This window comes from Protomyctophum bolini (assembly GCF_963924005.1).
Source record: "Protomyctophum bolini genome assembly, chromosome: 23".
Lineage (NCBI taxonomy): Eukaryota > Metazoa > Chordata > Actinopteri > Myctophiformes > Myctophidae > Protomyctophum > Protomyctophum bolini.
In genome coordinates, this window is record NC_137884.1 from 15,586,835 (window position 1) to 15,609,347 (window position 22,513).

Here is a 22,513-nt window from a genome sequence, read left to right on the forward strand (position 1 = left end):
GATTTGTCTTACTTTGGGGCGGGCCCGTCTAGAGTTTGAATGGACAGGTATCAGTCAAAAGGTAGTCTCGCGTTACCAGACTGTTGCCTCCGCGATTTCCAAACGCTTCATCATACAGTCTGGGCTAACGAAAAAGATACAGCGGAAGTGGAGCCTCCTCACCACTTCGGTTTCGTCTTTACAGTCGCGCATATTTATCCTAATAAATAGAAAACATCTAAGGCTATAGCTTGTTTAGCAGAAAAGGAAATAAAAATATGTATTTTCGTGAACGGAAATGGCAGCTTCCGTTACTCAGCTCAGCAAGACTAGTCAAAAGGGAGACATCGAAGAGAAAGGATGGATGGGTGGGGAAAGATCAACATATGGATTGTCAGAACAGGTCAGAGATCTATGCCAATATTGGTAACATCAGGGATCTCCATACAGTATGGGCATTCCCATATACCGTATGGGCTTATCTCCATCCCTGATGAAAAATACATTCTTTTTCAAAGATGTTCAAAAATAGCAGATGTACAATCTCGCAGCCAGCGCGGCACAAAATGATGCGATGTGAGCTATATAGGCCTGTGCTATCAAAAAGAATAAAAAAAAAAGGTTAGCAGATAACCATTTTTCAATGTATATGTTGGATAATGTGCTAAGATGATTGTGCTATTGATGCTATGTTAACTACTTTAGCTGGGGACCCTCTGGAATAACTATTTATGCTTTTTTTTACACAATCACAACCATATGTTTTGCCATCATATTCATATCCGTAGACAGATACTTGAATATGAATGTGTACATATGCAACACTGAGTTTCGTTCATTCAACTATTTACTGTTGCACTTTAAACATTTTCCATTCCACTGGCTCGTACTGAAGAGGCTTACTGCAGACAGTAGACTTGTCTGTGCTTGTGTGCGTGCGTGCACATGCATAGCCGTTGGCCAGTGTGTGATAATGCATATGCAAGCAGACACACATCTGCTCAGCAGTTTGACTTGGACTCGGGCTGAATGAAGAACAGAAAGAAACCCATAGTAGCCTAAATCCTGTTGCAAATCAATTCAATGTGATAACATTTTATCTTTCAGCCTCTCCCCCTCCCCTCCCCACCCCTCTTCTTTTCGCTGGCAGACACAGTATGAGTCTTTAGTCAGGATAACAATGAATTTCAATGTTAAATATTCATGAAACTTTAAAAAAATAACTCGTGAAGTCTACTCTTCATCTGTACGCTCGCGCACACACACACACACACACACACGCACACACACGCATGCACACCTGTTGGCTGATGTGATATGTTTGCTCAGGGCGTAGTACACACAATGGAGTATAGTTGTCATGTACGCTGTTGTACTTTGAAACGAGGGAAGCTGGATGATGAAGATGGCAGCGGATGCCGTTCTGTGTTTATACCGAGCCTTGCGTTCTGTCTTATTGCTACACCTGGATTTACAAATGAGACGTTTAGCCTCTAAGCTGTTCCTGTCGAACCAGCCAAAATAATGATAGGCTGCCATAATACTGTGGTGTGATCAGCCCTGCTGACAAATAAGCAAAGATTTAGCTATTCATGCATATGTAAACGCACACGCGTGCACTCAGTATGGCTGTAACGATACGTTTCAACAATGATACATGGGCGATATATAATTCATTCAGTTATGGTGATACGATACAATGATTTAAAATCGATACAGGACAGGTGTGTACACGCGCGAGCGTGCTCTCATTTGTGCATCTGTGTGTGTTGTTGGTTGGATAGCATTTCTTCTGGTTAGCAAAAAAGCTGTGGCTGAATATGTGTTTACTTGCATGTTCGCGTGTGAGTGCGTCCGTCCGTCCATGATGTAGTCCAGTAAGACTGATTCATGCTTGTAGATCTGTTATTTCCGGCTAATGTTCCCGACCAGAATAGGGATGCGAGGATTCAAGTGGTTAATATGTTAATAATTATGTTATTTTTTATGTTGTAAAAAAACCAAGTCCCTATAACAGCACATTTGCCTCTCTCTCCCTCGCAGTACAGTATGTCTGAGGATGTGAGCACAGATGAGGTTTCCACCCGACAGCGATGGTATGGTATCATAATTGCATTTTGAATTTTGATTTGCTGTGATCTTGAGGGCTTCATTAAGCTTCATTGAGGGGGGGGTGGAGGGGCTCAATGAAGACCCTCAAGATCACAGCAAATGCATGCAATTATGATACGATATGAGGGTTCAGAGGTCAAGTTGGAGAGTTTCATGCCGACGCACGTTGTCCTCTCATCAACACTAATGATCTGGCTCATCTCGCTGCGGTCATCCACCAGTTAACCCAGCACCAAGCGGCAGGAAATTATGCAGCCCAGAGTTTATTTTTTCTTGAGAAAAAACCCCCCCTATAACTTTACATAATTAAAGTGCTGTTGTGAGGGATCGCACAATTAAGGGAGTGTGCCCTGTAACCGTCAGGCTATAGCAGTAATGTGTGATTCATAACTAATATGTGATAGTAGAGTACAGAATGAAAGGGGGGGGGGGGTGGAATGAAGATTTCACAATTACATTAAAATCTTTATTTCATCAAATTAGAAGTGGTAAGAGTCCTTCAAAAAGGTGCCATTGGCCATGAATGCTGAAGTGTGTGTGTGTGTGTGTGTGTGTGTGTGTGTGTGTGTGTGTGTGTGTGTGTGTGTGTGCGCGCGCGCGCACATCTTGCAACAACATGCTATTGTAGCTGAAGATGTAAGTATTCCCCATCATATCACTGATGTTTTTACTGCACTGTCAGAATGCATTCCTGGTGAATTACACAACCCCCCCCCCCCCCCCACACACACACACACACACACACACACACACACACACTTGAATACCATCGCTGTCAGGCAAAAAGCTCTTATCTCCAAATTATCTCCAAGGTTTTTTCCCCCTATAAATGAACGCCCTACTTGATCATACAGCGTCACACAAAAGCTTCTGTATAGCACATATAAAGTGCTTGTCGATCTGCTATTCTTGCAATGTTTTTTATTTGAATCCTAAAAAGTAACAGTATTGTATGAGGCTTTCGCCTGATGGAGACTATATTCATGGGCAAAAGTATTAAATCACTGTTTTCATTCCAAATATGGCACCTGTGTGATTTATGCAAATCCGTTAAAAATGTCGATGTCTGGGGGTGGAGCCCGCTGCCCGGAGCATTTTCTTTGATGGACTCACGGACAGTCATGGACCGTACATTCCGTAATGATATTATATTAGAACTTGGCCTAAGAAACATTTTTCGGTCGTGAGATTTAATTTTCGTTGTGTGCTCCAGAGGAATCTTAGCCCATCCCTATCAGGTGCAATGGCCTCCGCTTCACTCGATATTCCTGGGTTTGCTTTTCGTAACCTGCCATCTTCAGTCAAGGAAGATTAGAGAAGGAAAGGTCATGGTCACGTTACTGTGCTGCGCCATGACACTTTCATGGGAGCCAAATCTCGCACCGGAAGTTACATGAATACAAAGCAGTGAATGGAGCCAGCTTCACCAGCTCATAAACATATGAAACATTGAGACCGGTCATATAAACGGTTCAGGAATATAAAATAAAACATATCAAAGTTTGTTTTCTAATCACTTGCATGCTTTTGATGTGCACAGAGTGCACAGTACAGTACATCATTTTATTTGAGGATCTAACCAGCAGCAGGTATCGTTTCTGTTTCGGAGGTTGGATTTGGCTGCCAGACAGTTCAGAAACGTACTTTTTGCTCTTTACATACCTCTATAAAATTGTGTACACATCGAAAAGCAACACAGCAGACAATGTATTACATGTTATTTTCCAGAATTGGACGATTAATTAATTGGCGATTACTTTACAAAAGATCTCAGTCATGCAGAAATAGCGTTTGTTCATGAGCTGGTCACTGGGCTCTCACTGACTCCAGTGCATTCCACTGAACTTCCGGGTGTAGTTTGGCTTATGGTGCGACGAATCTGCCGCCTGGAATTGCATGTTAGTGAAAATGACGTTGGTGACCTTACCTCCAATCCATCTACAGTACCTTGGTTCAAGTCAGGAAACTGTGACAGCCAATCCAGAATGATTCCTGGAAGTCCTAAGTACTAAAGATGTGTCAGAGCCAGGGGTAAACCGCATGCGCGAGCGCACGCACACTCACGCAGACCCACACACCCCTGCGGCTTGCTGACTAAAGGGAGACTGGGCCAGATTTATGACCCCTAATGTTCCTTGGTAACTCTTGACCTTTCTTCCTCGTTAATGTCTAGAGGTCAGGAGGTCAGCGGCAGGTCAAGGGTCATTGGCAGGGTGCTACTTTGTCCATCTGTATGGCTGCCAAAACGGTTACATATTAGTACCACATTAGACCAGTGGTTCTCAAAGTTATTTTTTGAGGACCTCCGGAAATGCTTTGGCCATGTCTCGCGAACCCCGCCCCACCCCACCACCAATACAAACTACAGCTACAATAACCTTAATAATAGAGAAAATGTATCATAAATAAATACTGAAACCAGTTATAATCATTAAGGAAAGTTTATGCATGCACCACATACTATGTAAACTCTTAATTTCCATTTTCCAGCCATTCAGTTGCAAAAACCCTGAGGGGTCACGACCCACTGGTCTAATGATTAGACCAGTGGTCTTCAGTGTTCTTCAGTCCAAGGACTCCTTAGCTGCAGAGAGATCTGAAGCAGGGACCCCCACTACATATTGTATATTTGTATAACATTGTGCTGCATTTTAAACTTTTTCTTAGATTTCCAGTGCATGTTGCATTCATGTTCATGTGTGAAATGAACTGGAAGTGAAAACTCCGCCTCCATCCGCCTCCATGTTAATCCCATTTGGGGAAATACATTTATCTCTGATTCTTTTCTCAGATTGCGTTTTCGGCCAAAACAAGCTACCGGTATATTATTTTATATAAGTGTATACAGTACGTCTCTAAATGTTCTGATGAATTGAAAATTGTGGACCCCGTTGAAAATAAGTGTAATGCTTCATCATGGATCATGCACAAAGTAACAGTTTTTGTATTGACTTGTGCTTTCGTTTGAAATGTAGATACTGTGAAATAAAAACTTCAATCAAACAATCAATTAAATGGCCCATAATAACTAGTAACCGATTATCACGTTTACAAAATGTATAACACTGGCAGTTTTGGAAGAATTAATTAATACTTGGCAATCAATGTGTTTTTAAAATGATCCTACTACACCTCTCAAGAATGTTTCTGAAAACATTTGAAGCAAGAAATGGACAATGCAGTAACCGGGAATTGACTCTATTTGATCAACACTTTCTTTTTTCCGAGGCTACCAATGTTGCGCTGGGCGGACGCCGGACGGCCAGGGCAACGCTCATGGAATACTTTAATTATGGTAAGCAAGGAAATGCAAAATAAGCAGGATAATTGACGAGTTGGCAATATCAAGAAAATATATCCCTTCAGGATGATTAAGCACCTCCGCCCTGCGTCAGTGCCTCATCATCCTGTCGGGATTTATCTCAATTATTTCTCAATAATGAACACCGACCCGTCAATTATTCCTTCCCGAATGTGTGCGTGTGTGTGTGTGTGTGCGTGCTTGCCTGCGCGTCAGACATGCAACAGGTGTCAGTATGTATTGCTTATAAGGGTCATTTAAGGCCTTCCGATTCAGGAATAATAGATGGCATGTTTTTGTGCAATTACTGCTTCCTGGTTTGGCAGAGGTCCAGCTTGCTGCGTGTGTGCGCTTGTTTTGCACACTCATGCACGCACACACCACACAGTACAGTACAGTACAGTAGTCATGCATTCCTGTCGGGGTCAAACCCATACATCATAACCCCACCTCTCTCTCTCTCACTCACTCTTACTGTGTCTGTCTATCTGTTTGACTCTCCCCAATTTTCATGTCATTGGCAAAAGCAAGAGTATGGATGTATTACAGATTCTTTAAGGCAGTATCCTATTGATGAATTCATAATAAAATGATGTTATTATAACAATGCAATTTGTTCTGTTAGGTAGGTGGATACATTTTCAACAACATTTTAAATAATCTATTGGGTTCATTGTAAACAATGTATGATTGTTTAATAGTTTAAAAAATAAAGATTAAATCTCTCTATCTCTCTCTCTGTCAGCAGATAGCATCAGGTTCATGCACCCCTTGAATTCCTTCGTCTAACTTTCTTGTTTCCAGTGTTACAACACAGCCCATTCTGCTTGTCATTCACCTTTTCTCAATCCCATCTGCACACATCTCCTGTCTCTTCCTCACTCTCACTCTCTCTCTGTCTGTCTGTCTGTGTCTCTCTCTCTCCTCCATATGCTTGCACACACACATGCGCTCACAGTCCGCAAATGCACTGAATATATTCACTTTAACCACCTCTGGAGGAATACAACATACATTTTGGACTATTACAGTTTCTTCTTTTTTTTCTCTCTCTCTTTTTTTTTCTTGGCAAACTTAGATTGGAACTTTCTTTTTGCTTTTGTGGTGGACACTACCTGGCTGGATCTCAACTTGGCAATCGTGACAACCATCTGACTCACTGGGAAGATATAACGGTGTTTGAGTTCATCAGAGAGAGGTAAGAGAGAAAGTTATCATTCCATTACATTTGACCTAATTCATTCATTCATTCATTACGTCCCACGTGTGTAATACGCACTGGTTGTTGAACTTGTTCAGTTCAGTTTATTTCTTTCCAGCTGTTTTGCATGTATACAATGTGCATTATTAATGCAGTTTGAAGTCCATGGCACAAGTTGTCAAGTCCATTTATATAGTAAAGTCCAAGATGCTGGAAAAGGGGCCATGGAGAAGCATGCTTATGCGAGACCTACAGTGAGTGGACCCACCATTGAACAATGTTAAGACTTTGTGTGATCCATAGACTTTTAACCACCACATATTGGGGGGAATACATTAGCCAAAAAATGGCAGAATAGCAGATTATTTATCTATAGATCTGCTATTTTTGCCAAATATATCTAGATTTGGTGTAGACAGAAACAAAATCCAGATCCAAGTATATATTAACCAACTTGGATCTCGAGGTTTATGTGGTTAGCCCTTAGAGTATATATTAATAGAAAAAAAGATATATATAGAGACGGCACCCGATATCTCCTCCCATCCACTTCAAAATCAACTTAATGAGGCGATTTCAGTCCTCCTTCCGGGTAGGAACAGAGTGCATTCTGGGATTGATTGGGCCAAGCGCTGCAATACCAAATTCGACCACTATGTCCATTTCGCCTCAGTGTTTCCTCCGGGTGCCGTCTCTATTAATATATACTCTAAGCTGGGTTAGCCACGTGTGCGACAATTTAGTAGGGGTAAATATTTTAAGGAAGCCGTCAGTCTGTGGTTTGGCCATCTTTCGCAGTTTGTAGAGTCACTTTGTATTTGTTTTATTTATAAGGCCTTGTGTGGTAAGCTTCCTTAGTATCTATGTCCTCGCTTTTAGAACCAACAGTCGACACATTAGCTACATCATTCCAGGTATGAACAAGGAAAGGCTGCTTTCATTGTGCTCCAAACGAATGGAACAAACTTCAGGACTCTCTGAAGCTGGTTTGAATGGTCTCCATAGAGACATTTAGGGTGCTTCTTAGTGACTGCACCTGTTTCATGTAACCCTATATTTATTTGGAGCAGACTGTGATTTGTTTTTATGTGGTTCAACTGTGTGTTACTGATTCCCATTGAAGAGGAGCGCTTGGGACTTTGCGCCACATGGCGCATGCCGCATGGTCTTAACTCTTAACTTACGTCTTGGGGGAGGTATCTCCACACCAGCGTTTACTCTATCTGAGGGTTTCTCAAAGTGGGTAGGCTGCTGTGACACAAGTCCAGGAGTGCAGAAGCCATATGACGTCATTATAATCACTTAAACACTACTTGGTAAGACGGTCCAAACCAAACCTCCTTACCAAAAATGCATGATCCAATAGCCGGGATGTTGGTGTTCAAGTTATTTTCAATCTGTCATAATGTAAATTAATATCATTATTTTCAAGTTTTCACAGATTTACTTAGTTACCATATACGACATAAATGTGAGCTGCTATAAAGTAGCAAATTCATTCAGGGCATGACCAAGTTATTTACAGGGGTGACCTGACCTGAGCCAAACATGTCTGAGAACCTCTGATCTACAGGATGGTGCGTTATCTGAAGAGTCTGTGAACATTGAATGAGACCGTTTGTGACCGTTTATGTTTCAAACTCACTTTGGGTGTATGTAATCTGACCTCATGCTTCCTTCTATGCATGAGGAGTCCAAGCTGCGAGTTTCCCCGGCCGGACGTAGCACGTGGAAGGAACACGTTATTCTGACCAGTTCCTTTCCCCTCCATCAGGTGCCCCGGCTGGCCAGGGGGAGATAGTTTAGAGACCAGGATTACTGCATGTGTTTTGTGTGGATACCTCCACGGGGAGAGTGTATGTAAACTCCACACAGAAAGGCCCTTTCTGATGACGCGGAGGAGAGAACACGCCCACAGCGTTCTCAGGGGGAATTGAACCCTGGACCTTCTAGCTGTGGGGCGACAGCACTACCGTCACCGTGCCCCAGGAAAAGAAAATATATATATGTCTCTAATGTATTGGTATGTGGACAGATGCTTACATAGTGTATTCTGTTTAGATTTGGGTCATTCACACGCTCACTGCTCAGGTGTTCTACAATTGGCAGCCTTCATTGTGGTGCATAATGTTATTTTTAAATGATCACTCTTCTGCTGTCCAAAGATGCACCGAACATTAATCCATGGCATTGATCATGTTTTTTACAGAAATCCCATGCCTTTTTATCTGAATGCATGCTTTTCTACAGCTATATGACATTATTATCACTAGGAGACAGTGCCTGTGGGCCCGTGTCGAATGTGGGCCCGTGTCGAATTTATTTTTATGCCCATAAATGGAGTTCTGGACCTTCTAGCTGGAGTGTTGTGAGGTCAGAACAGCCAAGCTCCATATATGGACCATGGGCAGGGGCCCTGTCCAGAGCCCGTTCAGAGGCCTTTTTGAGGCGGTTCTGGACAACCGTGGGTCCGACTGACTCGACACCGGGCACTGCACCTTGGGTGGTGTGGCACACGTGTGTCAAATTTCGATCAGTCGGTGGAGCGAATAGTTCTCGAGTTACATGGATTACACACAGACAGACAGAGACATGGTGCATGTATAGATGGATAGATAGATATGACACATACACTGTATTGATGAATGTTAAGAGTGTTTGGTTAGGAGTTCTGGAGTTATGCACAGTGGATGTTTCTAGCTCCGTGCGTGGACATGTCTTTGCCGCTTGGCTGGGTATCGAGAATTGATACAAAAGACAGCTGTGTGTGTGTGTGTGTGTGTGTGTGTGTGTGTGTGTGTGTGTGTGTGTGTGTGTGTGTGTGTGTGTGTGTGTGTGTGTGTGTGTGTGTGTGTGTGTGTGTGTGTGTGTGTGTGTGTGTGTGTGCGCGTGTGCTCGCTCGCTCGCTCGCTCGCTTGTGTGCACAAACTGTGCATGCATATCAGATATGTATTATACTGGGAGTTACATCTCAACTCTGCATAATCGTCTCTGTCGGGTGGAAATCTCATATGTCCAAAACTGTTAGTCTTTTCAGAATTCAAATTCAAAAAGCTCAAAACACGTCACTTTGTGCCGTGTTTTAAGCTTGCAGATCAGCTATTCTTGATGTAGGGCTTTAATAAAAAATATACAAAAATAACTGTAAAAGTTCGAATATGTAGATAAGAGGTTTCTGCCCGACAACGATGATGAGGTACAGTATGTGAGGTGTCATAGTGCTGTGCCTTTTTCGCTGCTACCAATTTCCCACCTATGGGGATTATCCCCTGATGTGGTGAGGTGGAAAATGCCATTATGCAGAAATAGCTGACATGCAGTTGGACTTGTAGGGCATGAGGTGTGTGTGTGTGTGTGCGTCCGTGCTTGCGTGTGCACGCATGTGCGTGCGTTTGAGGAAGAGAGACGGAGATTATTTGAATTGAAGTAGTTGGGAGAGGATGACTCTTGTGTTTGCGTTCTCTCTGCTTTAATCCTCTCTGAGTCAGGACGGTAATGAACTCATGCAGACCTCCGTCTTCCTCACAGAATGAGGTACACTGAATGTCCTCCTCATCCAGGACTCCACTGTTTTATTTTGTTTCATCATCGATGTGGATATTGACATGACAATGACATTATACTGTTATCTGATGTATCTCGACGACACTGCAAATGAGGGCAACCTCAATGTCTTTTTGAGATGAGATGAGATGAGCGGGTACTCAGTCTGGCCCTATAGATGCTGATGTCTGGAGGGACCCTGAGAGGTGCACTATTGAATAAGGCATTCCTGTTCCTCACAGAGGTGAACATGTACCATAGAGCAGTAGCAGCCTCATGGGTTCCAGCCTGATTCGCAGCGGATCAAGCTGGAACCCAGGCTAATAGAGCAGTGGTTCTCAACCTTTTCAAAACAATCATATTTGAACTGGGTAGTGGGTACCCCCCATCCCTGATAAGCACTTGGAATGGTAGGACATTGTTTTGAACAGGTAGCGCACCTACAGTCAGAGCGCAGTGGTCACATGAAATGGAGTTGAGACATTACATTTAGTTTGACTCGGTTCCACACGTAATTATAGTAGATCTACAGGCTTGTGGAGCGGCTATTTTCACAATTTCTGCCTCCTTTATTTTCATGAATTGACAATTTGGCCATTTCTTTTGATGATGTCTATTTATTTTCTTTTAGGTATTAAAAAGTCCTTAAATTGTCACTTCACTCCCCAAATCATGTGGTTTGGGAACCTCTACGATAGAGAACTATTGACTCCTGGTCAGGACGATAGTACAGGTTGCACCCTTGTAGTCTGACTGAGGGAAATTTGGAATAAAGTTGTCTGCAGATCTGACAGACATGTTTATGTTGTTCAGAATGATGTTGTAGCAGAGAAACCTCCCCTTTCTGTTGGGATGATACTGACTGTGGTCTTGGTCAAAGAGCAGGACTCAGGTGGACACTTACTTGACAATGGATATAGCCTCACCTCATGGCTTATTAAATACCCTTTTCTCGTGGTAAGTTTCCCCTTTACATGAACGCACGCTCACGCCCAAAATTTGACACCTGGGAGCTGCCCAGTGTGGTTACAACGAGACATGTATGTATCCTACAAGCAGAAAAGCCACACATCATGTTATCAGCTTTACTCTACTGACATCACCATGGAGCATCAATCAGCGTGTTCAGCTTTCGGGAAAATTAACTATAGTGCTGGTGTTCTCTTCTGTAACAGAAAATGCTTCACATTTACAGTCAAAAAGAAACTGGTTCTCCAACTTATACTACCCATCATGGACTATGCTGATGTTGTTTTCCAGACTGCACCTAAAAATAACCTTCCACTCCATTCTTCTACAACCGCTTATGCAGATTTATTCTTGGCTGTCCATACATGACTCATCATTGCATCATGTATGAAACCCTTAACTTGCCTTCTCCCTCAGTGAGACGACAGCAGCACTGCGTACAGTTCATTTTAAAATGCATTTACTTTAACTATCCACAATACCTCAAACCATTTATGGAGCCTTACACTTAGCATCAACTTCGACATTGCTCACAGGTTTTACTCTACTGCTCCAACAGTATCTACATCTGTTGCCAGTGGGCCTAATGAGCCTAAGTCCCCATACCTGTGCAATTTCCATCCTCTGCCTCAGCCAATTGATTTCCATGGCAACCTGCAATAAGTGCAATTAGATGTTTTTCTGATTTGTCCTGTTTGTCTATTCTGTGTTCTTGTGTTTTGCTTTGTTTTTTATCTATGCTTTGGTATTGTATCTCTGGATCCCCTTGACATTTCCACAACTTTCTGTCTCTCTCTCTCTCTCTCTCTCTCTCTCTCTCTCTCAGTACACACTGCAGGTAGTCAGGAGTTGAACGCCGGCCAGTGTGTCTAACAGTTGGCTCTCGTTTGAAATGTGTCGTGCCCAGTAACGAGCAGCATGCGCATACTGTGCAGTACAGTGAGCATGCACAGACATATCTCAGGTGCTACTGGTATGTGAATGGGAGAGAGAGAGAGAGAGAGAGAGAGAGTGTGGTTGGGTTTTGGCTGCTCTGTTCTGCATCGTAAAATCCTGGCCAGCGCCCATCACTTCCATGTGCGGGGAGTTACGGGATGGGATGGGGGCCTTAAGCCAGTCCAGTTGAGTGTTGCCATGTCTGCTAATTTTAAGCAACATTGGGCTTGTTTTTCTGTAAAGTCACTTGTAAATATTGGTAGTTTTTTGGGGGCTTGTTTCTAAAGTGTAGTTGCTTATGTGGGCTAGTTTCTGAAGTGTACTGTAGTTGCTTATTTGGGCTTGTTTGCTTATTTGGGCTTGCTGGTGGTTCTCAAACTGTTTCATGTCAAGGACCCCCAAATTGATGTGTGTTTATCTGAAATTATAATTTGTGCCATGGGACCCCCTGTACAGATTTGTGTTGTAAAAATGTTCCAAAAATATCCCACATTTTGCACTACAAGCTGGTCAATCGGCTATTTTCAAATATCCAACGGTATAGGTTCAGTCAACGGCTCAGTCTCTTCTTTTGGGCTTGTTTTCATAGACCTGGTTGCTTTTTTATCTCGTAAAATCTGACAACACTGGTCCAGCCCGGTCCGGTTCCCGTTTCCAAACAACCAGCTGGTGGTGATCAGAACCACCTGCAGACGTTTCTGTTTGATTTGATGCCATTGGGATGTTTTTAATAGCCTATCTACTGTATTGTGGAAATCGTTGCTGTGCAGTGGAATCTACAAGCTCCAAACTCGTCACAATGCGTATAGCGGGTTTCTGCACGACAGCAACAAATGAATAATTGCTATGGGACAATGCTAGAATCATTTTATGGCGACACAAGCAGGCACAGGTAACACACGCATGCGCGCGCGCACACACACACACACTCGCACACACACACACACACACACACACACACACACACACACACACACACACACACACACACACACACACACACACACACACACTGTAAGATGGCCTTCATGCAGGTTGCATCTATACATTACTTACATGTCCTTAGGTATTGTACTCTCACTCCATACAATGAGTACATTACACACAGTCAAAAGACCTGTAGCCTTGAGGCTTATATCTTTGGAATTCTCTCTCTCTCTCTCTCTCTCTCTCTCTCTCTCTCTCTCTCTCTCTCTCTCTCTCTCTCTCTCTCTCGGTTTCGAATGTGGTGAAGGGCTGAACTAGTCTCCCTCTCTTTAACTTATATCTCTCCCCACTCCCTCCTTGAATTGCTAAGGAACCCCAGCCGCCCGGGGGGTACGGTGCAGGAATTTTTATGGGCTTCCATTCCTTACACCTGAACTTTGATAATAATGCTGCCTCTTCCCACGGTCATTTCAAGCATAAAGGATAGAGTCACGGCTTAATCCAAAGCCCTGGGAATTTATGTCACTATGCATCATGAATCAGCACTTGTTGTCCAGGCTTCCGGACAGTTTAACTGGCCGTGCATATTGTTTTTAGACTCGTTCGGCTGTCACGGACGAGGTAGCAAAATGTGGTCCTATACCTTTTACAGAAGCCTCATCATAGCCCGCATTTATTTTGTACACTGCAAGTAGGCCACATATGTTTAAATGGAGGGCAAGTCATATTTTTTGGTTAAAGCTTTTTTTATAATGAATTTAATGTAATTTTGTCTGTATGTAAATACAATGTAACTTATATAATTGGGTTGGTTGTATTGTATTTCCATGCTCTTCTGTTGAGACATTTAGATGGTGTCATGGGCCTTACAATGACTCACCTATAGACACAGGATCTGACTCGCGTTTTGACCTGATTATGATGGTCAAGATTGAAATTATCCCCTAAAGCAAGCAGACATGCCCTATTATAGCTCAATGGTAAAAATGTCAGCACTTACGTGCAACTCATTGACTGTCATTATCGCATGTATTCGTGATTTCAATCCAACAAACAGACAGTGTGTACGTCATCTGGTTTTCAGTGTTTACGATAGAGGGTGCTGTTCTGCAACCTGTGAGTGATCCTAGGCCTTACAAAGAAGAGTAGCCTACCGGAAATAACGTGATTTAAACTAATCTTGGAATCTTGGTGGAAACAAGCTATTATTTAACTGCCAGTAACTAAAGAATGGGACATCAGGGTGACAGTGGATTGTAGATAATATGCTATTTTCATTTTTTTGTACAGTATATATACATGACAAACTCCCGAAATGGGACGTTCTGCATTATTAGTACTTTTGGTACTTTTAAGTGAATTTTGAACACCGAACTTGTACTTGTAACAGAGTATTTATACAATAGAGTATTGGTATTGAAATGTCAGTACTTCATCCGTCACTGTTGCTTTCTGATCGCTGCTTGATATCAGAATGTCTGAGCATCACTGATCTGAGAACTGTCACAATCTCACATCACAACCGTCTGCATATAGACATGCAAGGAACGTAATCCACATAAGGGTTGCCCCTCATAAGCATTATTCAGTATTACCCGTATTGCGGTCCAAGATTGTCAGACTTCCCACACCAACACTCTGATATGAAGCATAAGGCCATCTGGACAAGGATACAGAACCTTGAAGTGGTTCTTGTCCCCTCAGCCATTGTGGCATTAAACACTGATGTATTTTGTGTTGTTGTGTTCTGTTCTCCATGGTTGGGTTATTCTGTTGGAACAAACTGTTCCAACAGAATATTGTGAATATCCCTGTGGGGACAATAAAGACTACTATATTAAAGGTTTCCAACATGAGGAAAAACATTCCGACAAAGAGAAGTAGATCAGTCACCCTTCAGCATCATCACTGATCTAATATCAGTCGCCCTGCTGTGCAATGTTTGCTTTCAGGAAAATTACAAACCGTGTGTGTGTGTGTGTGTGTGTGTGTGTGTGTGTGTGTGTGTGTGTGTGTGTGAGACTACTAGCAGCAGGGGAAGGAGGAACGCACAGACACACACATACATGTATGTGTACCTGAAAAACACTTCCACATAAGAAATGGACACACATGGAATGGACACACTGCCTGCTGCTGGTGATGCAAATTTGCTATGATGCCAAGTGTCTTAGGCACACACGTGTACACACACACACACACACACACACACACACACACACTGGAGCAGGTGGAAGCTAAGCTTGAACACACATGGTGTGTTATTGCAGATTCGACATGGTGCTATGCTTTTTGAATACTTGATCACATGCACACTCACGTGTGTGTGTGTGTGTGTGTGTGTGTGTGTGTGTGTGTGTGTGTGCACACGTGTACATCAGGGACGAGAGAATGTTTGTGGCTGAAATTTCCCAAAATAGCCGACCTACGAGCTCACGACGTGTTGCTCACACAGAGGGCAATTTTAAACATAAAGCGCTGCTTTGAAAGTTCACGAGAGTTTAGAGGAGGCGGTTCTCCTGAATGCTGCCCTCGGGTACGGCATGGAGAGGGGTGCATTTGTGCTTCTTTCTCCATGGTGAATGCTGCATCCATGCGCTCAGGACTGGAGAGAGGACACACAGGCTTGTTGTAAGAGGACGGCCAAATGCAGTACATCAATTCGAGGGTCCTTGACATGATGAAGTTCCATCTACAGCAGAACCACACTAGCCGTAGATACCGGTAATCACCTTCTTCCCCCATGCAGTGGGTGTTCTCAGGCTGTCAGGGGCTCTCCGGGGGGGGGGGGGGGGGGAGCCAGGGAAGCCAGGATGTGCCTCTGAGGATTTAGCCCATATAGCATTCATCCTGATTCCTGGCCCTGCAGGGTACAAGGCTGAATCTGGAGGACAAACTGTCATTGCTTTTGGGGGACATTTGACTGAATGTGTGTGTTTTGGGTTCTTCAGCGTTTCAAGCAGGGAACCCCACCACTATTGAATACATATCATAGATGGCTTCATAGGCTTGTTTGAAAGCACTATCAGTTGTTGTGTAAATTAATGTTGTTTTTTAGGTTTGTTTATACATGACCTTTTTTTTTTACCTGATTTATTCTTGGACTTCTAAGACATACAAGAAGAATGGGCACTACAAGGAAGAGAGGGTCCCTCAAATGTAAAACTGTCTATTTTCTCAAAATGTAAAAAAAAAATCAATGTGACCAAACTTGACACACTAAGTCATTGGATTTTTACATTTTTATGTAAGCACGGAATCATCGCTTCAAATTGACATAATTGGTTGTTCAGGTTGACCCACCAGTTTACAGAAAAGTTGATAAAACAGGCTTGAAATGTTCACTTCTGTGGTCGCTAACATATAAGAGCTTGTGATGCAAGTGGAGTCTGGATCCATTGGGAACACAGGTTGTATTTTTCTCCAACTGACACCGACGGTGGCTTCTCTTGTGCTTTCTTCTAGATACAGAAAATGAAGACTTGGAATTGATGACGGTGAAGTGGAACTAAGGAAGGAGATTGGAGCAGGTTGGAGAGGAGAGGAGAAAAAGGGGATGAGGAGTATGGATCATTCTTGCGTTTGGATTTTTTTGCTTTCCTTTTCTCTCTCCCATGGCAGCGTAACTGCACAGGCTGAAGGTATTGATGACACCAACATGTCACTCACTCACTGGCTCACTTACTCACTGACTGGCTGGCTGGCTGGCTGGCCAGCCGCCCACCCTCTCACCCACTCACTGACTGACCGGCTGGCTGGCTGGCTGGCTCGCCTGCTGCCCACCCACTCACTCACTCACTCACCCACCCACCCACTGATACAGAATTAGCCCTTCCTAAACCCCACCTCAAAAGTGATTGTCCAATGCCCATCCAAATACTGAATGGGCAAGCTTTAGTCACCTCCTAGCTGTCAATGTTATTTTGCATGGCTGTGTTGTTGAACACATACACAGCTTGTCGGGAAAGTTACACGGCTGACCCACAAAGGCAATAATACTAACCACTGCAGTCTTACCGTGCATTGCATGAAAACTCCTGTCAGCCAGCTTGCCACGTCTCCTCTCTTAGAAACCGTTGCTACGCACCTATTGGACAAGAACGGGTTGGGGAGGTACTTAGCGAAGGTCTAATTTTGGATTTCACCAAAGTTCTAGGAAGTCCCACCAATAGACCTGTCCTTCCTGTGTCTGACTAGCTTCCTGGCAGGTCTAATTTGACTAAGGTTAATCTCTCAAGACAGAGTTTGTTGCTTAGGAATGAGAACGATGCACCACCGGAAGAGGTGGGCAGAAGGAGAGTGAACAGGCCGTGGATGCGGGCAGTGCCCCCAGAGGCAAATGCTTTTTTTTTTGCTGATGGGGCCGAGTTCAGGCAGGTAGTTCATGCATAGTTTTACTGACGTTAGTGTTAGGCATAGTTTTACTAAGGTTGAAGTTGGATTAAACTCACCGAATTCGTCTTTTGACGCCTTTTATAATATAACTCTTCTGTACGTGCTCAACACTCCGGTTGCGGTGTGATGGAAAATAAACCAGAAAAAAATATTCAGAAATGAAAATTTAGAATGATAATATAATTGGCTGAAAACAAGCTTGATTTGCACCTCATTTCTCTAATCGATATGATTCCCAGTTACAAAATGTATGTTTTGGGTGAATTAACAATCACAGCACCGTTACATAGCAATTATTCACTTCATGTGTCTCAGTTTCATGGCTTTCAAACCAAGAGTTTTGCCGTATTAAATGGCTGAAGATGTCTGCGGTAATTGAGTTAAGGTTCAGGCATAGTTTTACTATACGGTTAAGGTTAGAATTAAGGTTAGCGTTAGGCATAGTTTTATACTACGGTTAAGGTTAGAATTAAGGTTACGTTAGGCATAGTTGTAAAAACTCTGTCAATCACAGAGCGTCTACCAAGAATTGTGGTGTGATCTATAAGCATGACTGACTTTCTCTGTCTTACAAGTTGTTGCATGGATTGTTTTTGTTTCTCTATCTCAGACATCGATACCATTATTCTGAATTAAACCCACATGTCAAACGGTGTGCTTGTACATCTGCTAAATAGGCCTTCTCAGCAAGGCAGACAGCCTGGGTCTAGGGATTTGAACCATCTGCTGCCCTCTTGTACACTGTCTGTCTGTCTGTCTGTCTGTCTGTCTGCCTGTCTGCCTGCCTGCCTGCCTGCCTGCCTGCCTGCCTGCCTGCCTGCCTGCCTGCCTGTCTGCCTGTCTGCCTGCCTGTCTGTCTTGTCTGCCACAATGTAAAGTTTGGTATTCAAATGCACTTTATTTTACGTTTTTGTGTGTTTATTCTTTAGTAAATTAACGTCCTACTTGATCATAGTACAGCATTAGCACTTAGTTACTTTCCACCACAGTCTGTTTGTCAAACAGACAGACAGACAGACAGACAGACAGACAGACAGACGTGACCTCTAAGGTACTGAGCCTCGGGATGTTGCTGGTTGTTACCAGGAGGCCAATCACACATGAGTTGCGTCGTGATTGGCAGAGAGAGTGTTGGATGAGGTTATCGTTGCAGAGTTATGAAAGGACAGCGGTAGCCGGAGGCATTGTATAGCCGCTCGCCATAGCGGTGGTGGCGAAGATCTTTTTAAAAAACACTGTCGTTGATATTCATATCATATTTCCATGGCTCTCCTGCTCGGGGCCATGATAATTTCAAACTACGGTGTACGTGTGTGAGTTGGCGAAACTTCATTCAGCTTTGTGCTAAATTTGCAAATGCATGCAAAAAAGTTGAGGTCTTCTTTCTGAGCTTTGAAGACTAATCGGGCTTTTATATACAATGTAATTTGTAATGTCCTCTCTCACTGATGTTCATATTTTACTATTTACCAGTAAGACGCCCTGAGTGCGAGAAGCCACCTCGCCCTAAAGGGCGAAGTTGCGCTGAAACAACAGAGCTTCCTAATATGGCACAATTAAGAAGCAGGAGTTAAACTATAAATCCTGAAAAGGTACGCGCCCTGCTGTCCAGTGTCCTCAGATGTGAAGAGTGGAGATCTAAGGGTTTGATGAGGTCAGATCAACATAATGGAATTAATTATGTACTGGCCATATATGGAGCGTGGCCGACGGTCACAAGGTGTGACGTACGCAGGTTTTCATAGTAATTGCTGTCATATAGGCTCTATGTTATCAAAGAGCTGGGAGAACACTCTATTCTATAGCAATGATTAAGGAAATATAGAGCTTTACTGTGTGCGGCAAGACAAGACTGCATGTGGATAACCTTGAAGGAGACCTTCTCTAATCCCCCAGCATGTGTTCTGTCTCCATATCCTCCTCTCCAGCATGGTGCTCACAATCACATACCAGCCTAGATAAACTCTGGACCAACTGATCATATTCTATCTGTCGGGCAGAAACCGTCTCATCTCCATATTTTAACGTTTTTGTAAATTAACGCCTTACTTGATCATACTATACAGCATCACACAAAAAAAGCATCAAAAGTAGATCAGCAAAGTGCCATTTCGAGCTTGCTGATCTGCTACTTTTACTATGTTTGAATTTGAATCATGTATTTTTTTTTCAGTTTCCACCCGACAGAGATGCTATTTTCACTGCTGTCTCTGTGTGTGTCTTCCCTGCTCGTGTCTCTCTTATGCTGCATTCACACTACAGTGACAAAAGCTACCAAAGGACCCAAGCGTGGTCAGCTGTACATTGTCACAGTCACTGTCGTTGACCGAGTTAAGGGCTTAGAGGAACATTTTATATATCTATATATCTTTTATATATATCTTCATATATAATTTGTCCTTGCGTAACAACTAACAGAGGCATCATAATCGGTCATGCTTGATCATTTTCTTTTCACCAATAACATAGACATGGGGCACTACAGCAGTCTTCCTTCATACTCTCACCTATGGTCATGTGGATCATGACCGAAAGAATAAGGTTGCGAAGACAAGCGGCTGAATTAAAAATTATTAAGACAGGTGGCTGGCATGAGTGGCATCTCCCTTAGAGATAGGGTGAGAAGTTCAGGACTTCACACGAGAGAGATTCGGAGTAGAGTCGCTGCTTCTTCGCCTGGAAAGGAGCCAGCTTAGGTGGTTCGGGCATCTGCTTAGAGGTCCTCGATGCACGTCCCACTGGGAAGAGACCCCGGGGCAGATCCCGAGGCCTTGGAACGCCTCGGAATCCCCCAGGAGGCAGTTACTAACGTTGCTCCGGAGAGGTCTAGATCTCTCTGGTGGAGATGTTGCCCCCGCGACCCGACTACGGATAAGTGGTTGAAGATGGATGGATGAATAGATGGACATTGTCATGCCTTCACGTCAGTTGTCATTCATGCTTGTAGATCGGCTTTTTTGGGCGATTTGCTGCAGTGTTGGGTCAGACTTGCTCCTGTTGCGTTCGTTTAGCCTAGTGTCAAACTGTCAATTGGATGTTTTGGTACTCGGGTCAGAGTATCGGGCCCGGTTCCGATACCGAGTAGGAGTTCTTGAGGGTGTTATCGGCCCGGGTGGATCAACTCTATAACACTTCAAATGGCCATAACTCAGTGACCATTGCTCTGACCAGCGCAATATTGGGCTGGATTTGAAGTCATTCTAGTAAAAGTGATCATGTGGCCTGTATAGTCGGCATGGCTTCATTTGGGTCTTGTTTACCTGCCGGTTGTTTATTTCTCTCAAAGACTCAGGCAACACTGGACACAGGACGCCAGGGTCGCTATGACACCATGGGGAACCACGGTGGACATATGTCACCCCCTGCTGCATTCTGGGAACGCGGCCAATAAGGCGAGGAGGGGGGGGGGGGATAATGGAGGAGAGAAAGTATAAAGGAATGCGATAGGAGGAGAGACGGGAGATAGGAGCTGAGTTATCGTCTTAACGGAACAATCAGCGCTGTCTGTCCTATCTTTTATTCACTGATCTAATCAATGGCGACGTCAACGCGGCGAGGTTATTGATTACAGAGAGACACCTCACCTCGGCGCAGGGTGTTGATGATGTGGACGGGTTTGTGCAGACCTTGCAGTTTGTGTGTGTGTGTGTGTGTGTGTGTGTGTGTGCGTGCGCGAGAGAGAGTGCATGTGCGCGTGCATCCACAAGATTGTCTGTAGTATGTGAATTATGAATGAAGGAATGTGTTGGACAGAGAGACAGACACAGACAAACAGAGGGTCTGACATACGCACACACACACACACACACACACACACACACACACACACACACACAGCGAAAGTGTGTTGCTGCTTGCCTGAGCCAGTCTGAGTGCTTATAATTGTGTGCGTGTGCGTGTACGTGCATGTGCGTGTGTGTGTGTGCTTGCGCGCCTGCCAGTGTGTTTCCGACTCCACATTTAATAATATGTAATATTCATGAGCGAGCATCAGATTGCATCCTTCCTGTGGTTTTTGAGAGAGGTGGAGAGAGACACAGAGAGCGAGCAGTGCTTTTGGGTGTGTTTATCTTATTATTCTAAGCATTCCTCATTGCTGTAGTAAAGTTTTATTGCCGGAGTGCCCAGAATGTTGATCTGTCTCCTCGCCTCACTTGTGTCTCATTAAACATTCATAGAAGGGAGCCTGATGCTGCAGTGGAACAATACTGCCATCTCGTGGCCAGTGCAGGAAACAGGTTTCTTTTTCCTCTATAGCTGTGGGTGAGTGAGGCCCCCCCTGCTGGAACCCCCCCCCCCCCTTGCGGTGAGCCAGTGGTCATGGGCTTTAGGCCAAGTAGTCTGTTTGTTTTGGGAGGTCTGAAGCTTAGTTTTTAGAGACATTGAGGTGTTGGAGATCAAAGATAGCATTGAATGAGAACTCCAGCTAGAGTATGTTGTGCACTATATGGACCAAGGGTCCATTTAGTTCCATTTGTACACTCAAAGAACAAGATTTTTAGGCAGGATTTACTCTACTCTTATAGTTACAGACCTGTAAGGTTCCATTTACCCCACCCTGGACACCAGCCCACCACATAAGAAACAATGACTTGGAGTCTAAACAAGTGGTTCCAAACTGTGCGTCCCTTTTTCACACTAGATTAGCCAAATTGTTAAATATCACCGGCACAAGAGGCAAACATTGTGAAATTAGGCGTTGTGAGCTTGTGATTTGGCTATCTGTGGAACCGAGTCAAACTAAATGTATGCCTGCTGTTTGTCAGAGTGGGGGGTCAGAGTGGGGGGTCTCCCAGGTCAAATATGAAGGTGTCTATGTGTGTATCTGTGTATGCTGTGTTTGCAGCATGCAGGACGGTGGTGCAGGCTGACGTGGTGTTCCTGGTGGACGAGTCGTGGAGCGTGGAGCAGAGCGGCTTCTCCAGCGTCAAGGACTTTGTCTCGGCCGTGGTCTCGTCCTTCCGGGACAACGTGGTGGGAGAGCACGGCGTCCGCTTCGGCGTCACCGTCTACGGAGACATCCCCAGGTGAGGTGACCCCCCTTCCCCGATGGTGGCTGCAGGCCGCGTGTCTACTCGTCTGTCACGATCATTACGTAATTGCCTGACCTTTAACCCATTAAAACTGGGAAAGCATGTGTGTGACTTTTT

General features: G+C 43.9%; 1 protein-coding gene across 1 annotated transcript in view; it reads left to right on the plus strand.

Moving 5' to 3' along the window:
- Positions 1-6,337: 6,337 nt before the first annotated feature.
- The window catches only part of col7a1l (collagen type VII alpha 1-like), a 40,375-nt gene continuing 24,199 nt past the window's right edge, over positions 6,338-22,513 (plus strand). Inside the window, 3 exon segments of the mRNA XM_080757846.1 lie at positions 6,338-6,590; positions 16,440-16,609; positions 22,210-22,390. Of these exon segments, the coding sequence (XP_080613972.1) occupies positions 16,525-16,609; positions 22,210-22,390 (266 nt within the window). The 5' untranslated portion in view covers positions 6,338-6,590; positions 16,440-16,524.